This window comes from Sorex araneus, chromosome 4, assembly GCF_027595985.1.
Source record: "Sorex araneus isolate mSorAra2 chromosome 4, mSorAra2.pri, whole genome shotgun sequence".
Classification (NCBI taxonomy): domain Eukaryota; kingdom Metazoa; phylum Chordata; class Mammalia; order Eulipotyphla; family Soricidae; genus Sorex; species Sorex araneus.
The window spans coordinates 131,423,616-131,437,317 of NC_073305.1; the positions used below are offsets into that span (position 1 = coordinate 131,423,616).

The window sequence follows — 13,702 nt, forward strand, 5'->3', positions numbered from 1 at the left end:
TCATCATCGCCATCACAACGCCATGCTCCCTTTCGTCATCATAACTTCCGTACACATTCCAGAAGTTTCTCCAAGTGCTGGGAGAGTAGGCTTGAGAGTTCTCATCACACACAGAAGTCAGAAGAGAGTTACGATCATGATAATAACCTGACTTACTGTGGTGACTATTGCGCCAAATGTTATCAAATCATGATTCTTATCAATATAATGCTGCCTCAATTAAATAAAAAGTGCAGGAAAACTTTACCTAGAGCCACTATGCACAAGAGGCGACTACGATGGAAAACTTCAGTCCACAGTGAGCCTGGGCTCTCGGGACTCATGAAACTTGGCATCTGTGGACACGAGAGTGACCAGCAATCAGGGACCAAAGGAGACTGAGCTGCTATTTTGATGAGCCAGCAAAGATACTTTGGTTGATATTGTTTTGGGGCCACACCCAGCAATGCTCAGGGAAACTCCTGGTTCTGTACTCAAGAACTATTCCTAGCATGCTCAGGGAACCATATAGGATGCCAAAGGTCAAACCCAGGTTAGCTTCGTACAACGCAAGAATGCTACCCACTGTACTATCTCTCCAGCCCAATTTATCTATTTTTAAGTTATAGGTTTTTTTTTGGGTGGGGGCGGGAGGGGCAAAGGGTTTGGGCTGTACTCAGGACTTAATCCTGGCTCTGTGCTTATAGATCCCTCCTGGTGGTACTCAGGGAACCATATAGATTGCTGGGGATGGACCTGAGTTGGCTGTGTGCCACTATCTGGCCCAAAGGTATTTCTCATTTTCAAAATTTTGCATTATCCCATTTTGCTTTCATGAAAGAGTAACTTAAGTTCCTATTTTTTCCAATGGAAAGAAACGCCCAAGGATTTTTACTTTTATGACAAAAGGCCCAAAGTAGAAACTATCATTTAGTATTAAAAAAAAACCAAACAAACAAAAAAACATGGGGCTGGAGCAATAGCACAGCGGGTAGAGCGTTTGCCTTGCACGCGGCCGACCCGGGTACTAATCCCAGCATCCCATATTGTCCCCTGAGCACCGCCAAGGGTAATTCCTGAGTGAAGAGCCAGGAGTAACCCCTGTGCATCGCCGGGTGTGACCCAAAAAGCAAAAAAAAAACCAAAAAAAAAAACCACCTGGGGCCATACTTAATGGGGCTTAGGGACTACTCCTAGTGTTGCATTGGGGGGCTGCCCCCATGTCGTACTGGGTGTGGAACTTGGGAATCCCTTTGCACTGTCTCCCAGGCTGTTCAGAACCTATTTTTGCAGAAGCTGCTCTAGAGATCACACAAATCCCAGGTGGCGAGAATGGCACTGCCAAGATCCTCCCTCCTGGGGTGACTTTATAGGGGATGCATATCTGTCACACCATTCCTGCTTTTACTCTAACGTTCCATTTATTTCAGGGTTTATGTGTTATTTGGTATGTTAATTTTAAGGGACTGGGAATGCTCCAAATTTCTCCAAATAAATGGCAGTTGCTTCTTCGCTTTACAGAATGTCAGTCAAGGAAAGATTTCTCATAAACGCTTTGCTTTGGGAGAGCTGGGGTGGGGAGGGGGAATGTGTAATTGTACAATAGAAACTGATTAATACACAGCAAGAACCCTAGCTTATTGACCAGTAATTACCGCTCCATTTCCTGAAATAAGTGCTCCTGTTCTCTAACACTCAAGAACCGTATCAGAGAAACAATAAGTGAGCCGAGAGTCGTTACTGTTTGAAAACAATGACACGGTGGTGGTTTATGAAAAAAGAATGAGTCACCCAGCGTGGCTGGTGTGGAAACAGCCCTCCCACAGAATACTTTAAACATATGCTGTCAAGTATATGATCCCAATGCTTGTTGGAAAACCAGAGTCCAAACTGTACTCCCACGGGGCTCATTCCAGTGGATTGATCATATATGAAGATGGTGGCTTGCTTCCTTCTCAATGACTCTGAGTACAGACTTCCATCCTTGTGCCTGCCTGCCTCCAAGCACCGGCAAAAATTCCATATTTTGTTTTATCAACAGCATGTGACCTCAATGTCCCTCTTTGCCAACTGTATCAAGGGATTAGAACAGGGAGTAAGACTCATGCTGAAAAGGGGGTTGGGCCACACGATTGATGTTTAAGTTACTCTCAGATGCCTGGCAGCGTCCAACTTTCCGTATAAAGCAGCATCAAACTATTGCCAGGGTGCAGGGCAGGCTGGACCACTGAAGAGCCAAAGTGGCATCTTTATTATTCTGAATTAAAGCGGCCAGCGAAAGAGCCAGGCAGGACAGAGAGTTGTGAGCTTCCCCGCCGGCTAAGTCAGGGGCACCTCTTCCCCGACTGATGTGGGAGGAAGGAGACAGCCGATGGCCAGAGACAAGGTTTTCAGGGCTCATTTCTCCCGAGTAAATAGACTGCAGAATACCGTACTGGGTGAGGGCCATACTCCCAAACCTGCTTCAGGCTGTCCATTCCCCACAAGCCTATGGTTTCTTTGAGTCAAGGGTATAGATGTGAGCGGCTTTGTTCCTATCCTCTCTTCAATTCTGAGCTCTAGGGGAGCCACCAGGGGTGGACTCCAGGATCTCACAACCTTGGGGATAGCTCCACAACCACAGTCCATGGACCTGACTCAGACAGAGCCTGTGTCCATGGAGAATCCATCCCCCCCCCCCTTCTTCCTCTTTCTGGGTTCCTCCCCTATACTACAGTCTGGGCACACAATCTAATTTATAGATGCACCGAACACTGTACCTGCCTAGATAAACATCATCTTGAAGGAAAGGTTACTTTGAGGGGGTCCTCCCCTCAGGAATGCTGGGGCTCCAGGGGGATACACCTGGTGGTCGGAGACCCTGTGATGCTGGTCTGGCTCCCACCCCATCCAGTGCAGCAGCACTATGGGACACCAAGGTGTTCCTGGTGGTACCTGGGGGACCAGGTGAGACAGTGATGAGACACGGGGGTCACCCTATGCACAGTACGGGCTCCAGTCTTTATGCTATCTCCCTGGCCCCTACATTCACTGTGGAAGATCTTTGTTCATCACAGTATAGCTCCTACTTTCTCAAAACACAAAAAACATCTGAATCGTTAAAAAAAAAAGAAAGAAAGAAAGAAAGAAAGAAAGAAAGAAAGAAAGAAAGAAAGAAAGAAAGAAAACGGAAGAAAAAAGAAAAGAAAAAACCTTCAAACAAATAACCCGCCACCAGAAAGACTGCAGAGTGCACACCGCCCTTTGAGCTTGACCTATCATGAGCAGCTGTGGCCTGTAGTAAGGACAGGACAAAGGAGCCAGGACACCTTGCTGAGAGTCCCTTGGGCAGGTGACCTCGGGTATGTCACCGAACAAGAGAATGCAAACTCCCTAGCAGCTGCCCGTGTCTCTGGGAAAGCTGAGAAGGTAGATTCTAAGGGATTCCAAGGTGGGGAAGCGAGACGAGCTCAGAGACAGATGCCCAGTGCCTTTTGTCTTGTGCAGAAGTGGTGCACCCTGAAGGAGGCGGGGCCAAACCTGAGGGCGGCAGAGTTTACTTAATGGGTCTGATCAGTATTTTCTTTCTTTGATCATTTTGTTTGTTTGTTTGTTTGTGGTGAGGAGGCCTCCCAAGAGCTGCTCAGATGGCCTGGGGCCAAGCCTAGTTAATTTTCAGTCAACCAGGTCAGATGCTCAGTAGTGACCTGAGGATGTGGGGATTGCCCAGCCCAGTCTACTGATGTGTGTTGGGGGGCAGGAGTGGGAGGGCGCAGAGCTGCATCAAACACCCACAGATGCTTGGGGAACTAAGTGATGGCACGGAGGGACTGAACCAGGGCTGGCTGCAGGGAAAGCACGCATCTTAATCTCTGTACTCTCCTGATCAATAGCCTCTATTTATAGATGACTCTGTTAGCCCATGCCACACTGTTTTCAATTGTGAATTGCCATCATCCCATGATGCACTGTGTCCTGTCTGAATTGGCTTGGTAAAGACAAGAAAAGTGTAGCTTGCAAAACCCAACAACGACAAAAATCCAATAAACCCATTCGCAGTTGGGGTGCGGAGATGAACAGACACTTCCCTAAAGACAAATGGATGGCAATGACAAAGACACAAGAATGGAACTCTCGTCCACTGCTGGTGGGAACGTCATCTCATTCAGCCTCTATGGAAAGAAATATGGGTATCACTAAAAGAGAGAAAAAAAAAGGAATAGAACTCTCATATAACCCAATGATACCACTGTTTGGCATCTACCCCCAAAACATAAAAACATTAATTTGAAAGGGTATATGCACCCTTATGTTTATCACTGCACTTAGTCCAACAGCCAAGCTATGGACACAACCCAAATGCACAAATACAGATGAATAGACCAAAAAGTTGTGGTGGATATATACGATGGAATACTATACAGCTCAATAAGAAACAACAGAAATCATACAATTTGCAACAACATGAATGTAACTAGAGGATATCATACTAAGGTAGTCGGGAGGAAGGACAGATACAGGATGATTCACTCATATATGAGACCCACAGATCTACAGCGAGGTAGCACTACAAGGGAAGAACTGATCCAGACAAATGAGTTGGGGGGGGGGTTAAAAGGGAAGGAAGCTGGGGTTCTTTGGGGAGGGAGGGAAGTACCCTGTTGGATATTAACCCTAAGTGTTTCAGGCTTCATCAGTGCATTGCCCCTTTTTCTTCCACAGAGAAACTTACAGTGCTCTTGCGAGCACCCCAAATTGCCGGAGTTTATCTTTAACCTTTCTTTAGTGCTTTTACAATTTCCCAAGTCAGACTCTGGACTCTGTATTTGTTTTAATTACTTGCTTTTCTGGGCAGAGCCTGGCACGCTCCCCGTGGTGTATTCGACATGCCAAAACCAGTAACAACAAGTCTCACAATGAGACATTACTGGCGCCCGCTCGAGCAAATCGATGAACAATGGGACGACAGTGCTACAGCGCTACTTGCTTTTCTATTCCCCCTATAGCCTTTTTGTATTTTACTATAGAGCAATGTTCTTAGCTTAAACACAGGAAGACATTAATTAATGCTATGCTCCTAATATTTGGGAGTTGACTGACTCCGAAATACAACTACTTTTGGGCGTCTGTCATAATTACTTGACTCAGGTTTCAGTTGCTGTAGTTCTTAACACCTGACGAAGGGGGGGGTCTCACTGTAGGACTGGAATGGACCCAGGGCAAACAGCAAAGCTACCCTGGCATCGAAATGGGACAGTTTAGAAAGCATAAAGGCATGTTCTTGATTGATGCAGGCCATTATGATTTAAGAGACAGGACCCCCACAGGGAAGGACAAGCTGAACTGCCTGAGGGCTTAGCCTGGGATTTATGGGAAAGGCCTTGCATGTCCTTGGAGCCCAGAAAATAAGTTTTAGAACCCAGATCTCTTATTGTGCTTATCTAAATAACTGCAAGTATTAATAAGAAGGAAACTTAATTGTTTAGTGTGTACAACTAAAGGAAAAGAGAAAAGCAATATAGAGGTCCCTGGGAGACAAAGTATCTCCTTGAGTTAATCCCCACAAGAGAATTGCCTCTGCCAAAATGTCTTACCTTTGTGACGAACAATCACACCTAGATTCTATGCCTCACCCCCCCTTCAGATGTTCTATAAGTACGCTAGCAGCTCTGCATTAATTGGGCCATTTTTAGTATCCATCTGTGGTCCCCCGGCTCTTTGTTCCTCTGCTGGGGAGAACTGGGGAGGACGGGGGGCAGCTCTGGACCACCAACACACACGTCACACACCCCACGCTTTTTTGAACTCACAGTACCCTGGTGATGGATGTGGTGCTGGAATCATGTCCATGAGAAACCACCAATAACAGTACTGTCAATCATAGAACCCCAATCATCAGAAACAAATTAAATAAAAAAAAAAAAAGAAAAGCTGAACTTGGAGTCAACATCCTAGAATCATGAATCAGAGAGGACTGCGTTGTGATTTTTTTGGATGGTGGTGGGCCATACCCACAGTGCTCCGGGAATAGGCAGGCAGGGGACTGAACCCGGAAATCTACAGACACAGCATGAGCACATGAAGCTAGCTCCCTGATGCTTTCGTGGTCTTTAAAGGAGAAAAAAAAAAGGTTTAAGGGAAAGAGAGATTTGGATTATGCAGAGGTGCTTAAGGCCAGATGAAGAGCTATGGACAAGGAGATAGGATAGTCTTTTGCCTTTCATGCGGCCAGCCTGGGTTCGATCCCCAGCATTCTTTATGGTCCTCTGAGTCCACCAAGAATAATTTCTAAGCATAACAATAAGCTGTGAGCACTGCCAGGTGTGGCTTCCAAACTAAAAACCAAACCAACCAACAAAAAAGAAGTGCTAGCCTTGCGGAGAGGAGTTGGAAACATATAAACACTGCTTTCTCAGGCTCCTCGAGCACCAATCAGGAAGGAAGCAGATGTGACTGGCTCGGTAGTTCTCGCTATAACCTGAGATAAAATGTAAGGAGGCCAAAGAAACGGGAGCAAGAGGCAAGTCTAAAAGAAGTTGCAAAAGCACCAGCAGTCAGATCTGGAAGACTGGATGTATTATACAGAGATGGCAAAAAAAGGTAAAAGATGGCCCTACTAAAAGCAACAATGCTTACATTTTTTTTAGCTTATCTCATTGCTGGTGGGGTTTAAATGCAAAGAAATAGCATCATTTAAAATAAAAACAAGTCCTTAAAAATTTCCTTGTGCTCTGATACCCCTCCCCCCCAAAAAAAAGAAACCCTCATTTATATGCCCACTCTCCTACCACTCACACACACACACACATACACACAGACACACACACACACACAGATGTTTGTGGCAGCTTTAATCATAGCTGAAAAAACATGGGAGCAACCAAGATATTCTTTGGCAAAGCACGAGAAAGGTAGAGAGACTGGGGTCCATCTGGAGGTGTGTGTGTGTCTCTCTCACTCAGTTGGAAAAGCAAAGAGCTGAGCCAGGAGAAGACCTGGAGGAAGCTGCGGGCAGCTGCCTGAGTACAAGAAGTCACGTGCAAGTTTACACACTACAGGATTCCTACTCGGGGCAGATAAAGGCGGCAAAGGTGGAATTTGGAGAATGAAAATATTCCGCAGGAATCCGTAACAACAAACACATCCCCTCATGCATGTGCCACACCCAACATGTGCAACACCAAGACTGAGTCTTCAGATACAGGGCTGGAGTGAGTATGATGCGGCAATGCAGCCTTATCATCTGTCAGTGATGCGGTGGCAGGAGGTCGGGGGTAGGGGGAGATGCAGGTGGAGGATGGGGGCATAGCCAGAAAATCTCTGTATCTTCTCAATTTTTCTGTGACTCTAAAGCTGCTCTGAGATTTTAGTTTAAAAATCTTCTGTTCTGAGTCAGAGTGACAGTACAGTGGGTAGGGTGGGGTGGGGCTGTTGTCTTGGACCAGCAAGTCTGAGTTTCAGCCCCAGGCTCTGGTTTTAGCTATGAACTGTGTTAAGAAGCTTTAAGAGAAAGTAAGCGAGAGGCAGATGCAAATGAATGAGGAAAGGCAAAGACGATGACACAGGAGTCACGTTTGCAAGCCTGCTAAGGAGCTGTGCAGCAGCAGAGAATGAAACACTCTCTCTCTCTCTCTCTCTCTCTCTCTCTCACACACACACACACACACACACACACACACACACACACACACACACACACACACACCGCAGAGAATGAAACTCTCTCTCTCTCTCTCTCTCACACACACACACACACACACACACACACACACACACACACACACCACGCGTGCGCCTTCTTTCCAACCTCGCCGTGCCAGTCCCGGGTAGTATTTCATAGTTTGGCCCAGAATCCGTCATCTCACACCAGGACAATGAGCCCTTTCATCCTAGAGAATAAGCTGATTCCTGCAATAAACGGCCATGCGGGGGTCACTGAGGAAGTTTACAGGCCTCTGGAGACTCCAGTCTGTATGGAGAACAGGTGAGTCACCCCTCATCTGTGCTCCTCTTCGCCCTTCACCCATTTGAAAACTGCTGAAGCTACTGACACTTCCCAGAGTGAACCTTCTGGAACGAGAGCAAGCTCGGAAAATACATGGAGGACGGAGGACCCAGAGCAGGGCGGGGGGACCGAGCTCAGCTCTCAGGAGAATCTCGTTTTCCTTGGCTACTGCCCACACGCTGACGCTGTGTCCTGGGCTCTGGGGGATGAGAGGTGAGGCTCAGGTCAGCTGGAAGTGGGTTCCAAGACCCCCACATTCTGGGGCACATCCCACAACCCCCCAACAACCTGGTCCCGGAAAGGCATGTGGGAAGAGCGTGGCAGGCATTTCCGGTACCCTCTCAGACCTGGGTACAGAACATCATGAATGTGGGCTTTCATAACCTTGAACAGTAAGCTGCTGTGAGGAAAAATCCTTATCGATGGCCTATGCTGTGAGTCTGAGGTGCAAACAACAAACAAACATAAAACCTCAAAGTGGATGCCACATCACTGTGTGGCCAAACCCCCAGGCAGCTAAGGCAGGAAGTCTCTAGCTTGCCCTGCTCTGTCTTCATATACTAAGAACCAAATCGTGAGACTCACCGGGGCTCTATGGGGAGCTAGAAAAAAGAAACAAGGGCAGAAAATGGCGCAGCCAGATCGCTTTCAGGACAGGGTTTGCCCAGTCACCTGCAAACTGCCAACCACACTCGCTGGGACCGGGGACCAATGAGCATGCACGCACCTATAGTCCCAAAAAACATGGCAGAGGGAAGCGAAGACACAGAAAATTCCTGGCACGGCAAGAAGAGTGTGACCACCATTAAACAGACATTAAAAAAAGAACCAGAGAACTACTTTCACTCTGGATCCTATGAACCCAGACCATTAAACGTATCACTGTCATCCCGTTGCTCATCGATTTGCTTGAGCGGGCACCAGTAACATCTTCATTGTGAGACTTCTTGTTACTGTTTTTGGCATATCGAATACACCACGGGTAGCTTGCCAGGCTCTGCCATGAGGGCGGGATACTCTTGGTAGCTTGCCGGGCTCTCCAAGAGGGGCGGAAGATTCCACAATTCATTTTGCAAGTTTTTCCCCCAAGTAACACGTTTTTAACTATATTAGATGTGAGGCTGCATTTTTTTTTTAAAGTGGTATTTTAATTGTACTTAACAAAAGCAAACAACTTTCATTAGGGAGGAGGTGAGGCTCCTGGTGGTGTTCAGGAAGTGGGGAAGGGGCACCAATTGGGCTAATGGTTCAGGACAAAGGTCCAAGGATGTGATACAGGACTGAAGGTACCTGGGACACCCCAGCAGGGCTGGGGGCCTCCATACCTGTACTTGCTCAGGGTAACTATGAGGTACCCGGAATTGAACCCAGTTCTGCCGGGGTGCTAGAACTGTTGCATCATCTCCCAGCCCCTAGAAAACAGTTTTTACAAGTCACATGGGACTTAACAGGCTTGTGTAGGTATCTATCTGCACTGCGGACACAGAGGTCAAAGACTGCATCCAAAGTTAGACTAATTTTTTTTTTTCCTTTTTGGGTCATACCTGGCGATGCACAGGGACTACTCCTGGCTTTGCACTCAGGAATTGCTCCTGGAGGTTCTCAGGGGACCATATGGGATGATGCTGGGAATCGAATCTGGGTCGGCTGCATGCAAGGTAAACGCCCTACCTGCTGTGCTATCTCTCCAGCCCCTAAACTAAGTTTTTGTCATCAACCTACACAACACACAATCTGGTCAGTCCCCAGAGCAGAGATTCAGAACATAGGGGTAAAGGGAGTTTCAGGTGTTCACATTCCTCTGTTAAGTGAATTTATGTCTGATTGGTCTTATTTCCATTTAGGTAATTCTGGCTGCAAGGCAGGGTCTGTACTTTCAGTTACACAGCATCACGTGCCCATGTCTTGAAGGAAAACCCGAAAGAATGAATTTTCACCCTGCACAGAGCCGGGACTCTCACCTGGAGATAAGAAGGATGTGAACTGGTAGAAGATCTCGGTGTCCTTCTTCTGCCCGCTGTAGCCCACGATGCTGCCCACCTCGAGCGGGAAGGACTTGAGGAGCGCGCCGGTGGCCAGGTCGTGCAGCTGCAGCGTGTTCTTCACGTCGTGGAGGTAGCACAGCACCAGAAAGTTGGACCGGACACACGCCACCCATTCTGAAAAGAAGAGCAAAGCCTCATGTGGCTGGAAAACAAATCCCAGGGAACGAAGTGTTCCCGAGCCAGCGGCTGTGCTGGTGGCCATGAAACTGGCAAAGGGATTAACTGTCGTCGTTCTCAAGGCACACGGCCAGTTCCCAGTCTACTGCTTTAATGCAGGATAGCTACGGCCCTGTCCAGAGGAAACGGGATTCTCGGGGGTGGGCCAGGGCGCTCTGGCGATGTTGGTTACATAGAGCGGGTGGCACAGATAACCTCGCTCCCTGCCTGCTTCGCAGCCAACAGCACCCTCCAGGAGAAGCAGGAGGGGAAACGGCCAACAACAAATCCCACAGGCCTGGACTCAGAGACGCTCAGACTTCTTTCTTGCGTACATCAAAACACACTGGGGTACCACAAAGGGGCTTTTGAGGGGAGCTTGAAAAATGAACCAGGGAAGAAACTTGTTCAGCCTTTCTCAGAGGGGAAAAAAAATTACTCTGTGTACCCCACTCCCAGAAATCCACTTACTATAAGCAAACAGAAAGTGCCCCCTAACTGCACTCAAGGTATCAGCCCCTGAGTGGGGGGAAGACTGGGGTGAGAGACACCATCAAGGCCATGAGATGACCTTGGACACACGGGAACAGAGAAATGCAGGAGTGTACATAAAGGAGAGCACGATGCAAACTCAGGGAGGCTCTGCCTTCCATCGGGTGCATTGGGCAAAGCAGTGTGACTCGGTGGGGTGCTGTTCAGAGCAGGACAGCTCTGGCGGGGGGATGGCGACTCAAGGAATGACGGTCAGGCTTGGAATGAGGGGAGGAAGAATACAGGAACTGCAGAGAGGAAGGGAGCGAGAGACTGATACACAGAAAATCATGCTCGAGAAGAAAAAGACGCACGTGGGGCTGAGGATACAGTTTAAATTACTCTCTGGAGCATCTGTGGGTGTGAGGGATGGGCTTTAGTTCTTATCGGGGCTCCACTCTGAGACAGCTCTCAGCACTCCAGAGTGACATCAGGATAACATGAGTGAAGTTGCGTGTCTGCCTGACTGCCGGCTAGGTGGAGGGGGTTGTCATGAAGAGGGAGAGTGGAAGCAAGGGCCAGTAGGACTGGTCCACGGTTGGAAGCTTGTGACAAGTGGTGGTGGGGCAAGGCAATTAGAATAAATAAGGGACAACCATGAAAATGATACTTGGAAATGATTGCTCTGGACAAGAACTGAATGCTGAAAGTAGGTAAAGGGTTAAACCTTTCAGTATCTGTATTGCAAATCAAAATACCCAAAGGGAGAGAGGAAGAGAGGGAGAGAGGGAGAGAAACGGAAGAGAGGAGGAAAGAGGGGGAGAGCGTCTGTCTGATTGGTCTCAATATGGAATATTGAAGATTTTCCCCTTTGCAGTCTTGAGAACTTATACACTTTCAGAAGCAAAATACCCAAAAGAGAGAGGGGAGAGAGAGGGAAGGGGAGAGAGAGAGGGAGAGAAAGGGAGGGAGGTACGGAGGGGGGGGGAGAGGGAGAGAGAGAGAGAGAGAGAGAGGTGCCTACTATAGAGACAGGCTGGGGGTAGGGTGTTGTTGGGGGGGATTGGAACTGGGGACACTGGTGGTGTGAAATGTTCCCTGGTGAAGGGATGTGTGTCGGGACATTGAACGACTGAAACCCAATTATGAGCAACTTTGTAACTGTGTATCTCACAGTGATTCCATTTAAAAAAAGAAAAGAAAAGAAAAATAAAGAAAACACAAAAGCAGGCAATCAAAGGTGGGGGCGGGGGAGAAGCAGACCTGGAGGGGTGCCAGTGGCCCTGGGGATGAGGCGGGGAGGAGAGTGAGAGGTAGAGGGTCAGTTCTCAAGAAGGAAAGCCCCAGGATGTGGTGCTGTGGGGGTTGGGAGGAGGAGGAGTTACAGGGTCACGGTCCTGCCTCCCGGGCTAGGGACAGGCCGCTCCCAGGCAGAGACGGCAGGGACGAGGGGAGAGGTTGCAACACATGGGCAGGACCAGTCTTAAGATCTTACGCCTCAGACCGGGGCTTCTTGACGCGGCTTCTCCTCATGACCCAAGAAACGAGCAGCTCAACCTTCAAGACGTTACCAGTCACCAACAAGAACAAGACATTGGCCAGAGGGAACATTGGGGTCACAGGGGGGCCTTGGTCTTATTTGGTTTTCCTCAAGGGAGGATATAAAGAACTCTTTCATCTAAGAGTGATTTGATCACTCTCCAGGATCATTTTCAAAATCCCTGAATCAAGCGATAGAGTTCATGTGGCCTTCCTGTTTTATACCAAGTATGGGGCAGGGGGCAGAGGATAAAGTAAATCATTTCCTCTCAAGGAATAATCAATCCATGTTAACTACAAATGTGTCAGAATTATAGAACAGACAACGTGAATGAGAAAAGGACAAGGTGATTTACAGACTGTCTTTAATAAAAGCTCTGACTTTATAGCTGTACTTTATGACTCATCTCTCGTTTTTATTCTCAGTAGGGCACGCTGTGCTAATGATATATAGGAAATTCAACTGTGCTTCCCTTTGGATTGATGAGTTCTAGGGAATATTGAAGGCTTTCCCCTTTGCAGTCTTGAGAACTTATAAACTTTCAGAAGCAAGGTTATAAAAATATATTAACCCTCTCCCCCAAATCTCTGAACATCGATTTGCATTTCATTAGATCCACAAATGAGAGAGGATGTCACCGTAAGGCTGAGTGAAAACTGCTTTGGTTTTCAAAGCCAGACCTGGCTCTTAAATGCCTCGGGGACGTATGCACATCACCGAGGGCTGCCGATCAGTTTCAGAACACCTCAGCCCTGGAAAACACAGAGGGTGTCCTCGAGTTTGGTGCCTTGAAATCGTTTTTAGATGCACCCATGCATGGGGCCCATCTATATGCAATGCAGACAGGACCCTAAGAGCAGCTGTTGCCATTTGGGGAAGGGACGCTCCGTTCCTGTCTCAGTCTGCCAGGAGCACTCAGGCCGGAGTCATGAAAAACAGATCCTTTGCTTGAAGATGTGACAGAAATGGCTCCCAAACCACCGACTATAGTCATATGGTCAATTGTGGGTCCCTTATACAAGTAAATCAGATCCTCATAAATGAGGAGCAGAGTGTACAGATGGCCTGGAGCAAAGTGATGAGGGAAACGTCCTTGCAAAGAGCACACTGGGGTGGAATCCAAGCAATGATGTACAGAAGTGATGTAGGCAGGCAGGCAGAGAGGGAAGGCCCTTCCCAAAGCAATTGGCAGTCAATTTCCTGGGAAGTAATAGCTTTGAAGTTGTGAAGGCCAACCTTACAGAAAACAGGATCTGAGGCCTGGTTAAGACCCTCACCTGGTACCTGCAACAGACTCAGAGAAGCTCCAGCAAAAACAAAGAGCCAGGAAAGGTATTTCAAAGAGGAACACCACTGCTCCCAACCCCTCCGTAACCTCCTTAGCAACGGACTTTGACCTAGGTAGAAGCTCCACATGGGGGCAGACTGGAGAAACCCTATAAAAGCCACCTTCAACAAAGGAAGGACAGGCATATAGTGCCCGAGCCCATGTGCTGCTTGCGCCCACATGGCTTGAGCACATGTGGT

The 13,702-nt window shown here is 47.9% G+C and overlaps 1 protein-coding gene and 1 long non-coding RNA gene across 2 annotated transcripts in view; one reads left to right on the forward strand and one right to left on the reverse strand.

Moving 5' to 3' along the window:
• PREP (prolyl endopeptidase) overlaps positions 1 to 13,702 on the reverse strand; it is a 139,695-nt gene that overhangs the window by 39,388 nt on the left and 86,605 nt on the right. Inside the window, exon 9 of the mRNA XM_055136906.1 lies at positions 9,925 to 10,122. Within this exon, the coding sequence (XP_054992881.1) occupies positions 9,925 to 10,122 (198 nt within the window). The remainder of the gene's footprint in view (positions 1 to 9,924; positions 10,123 to 13,702) is intronic.
• On the forward strand, positions 7,841 to 9,935 carry LOC129404414 (uncharacterized). The gene is made up of 3 exons (XR_008629843.1): positions 7,841 to 7,942; positions 9,522 to 9,621; positions 9,808 to 9,935. It is a non-coding gene; the product is annotated as an uncharacterized LOC129404414 (long non-coding RNA).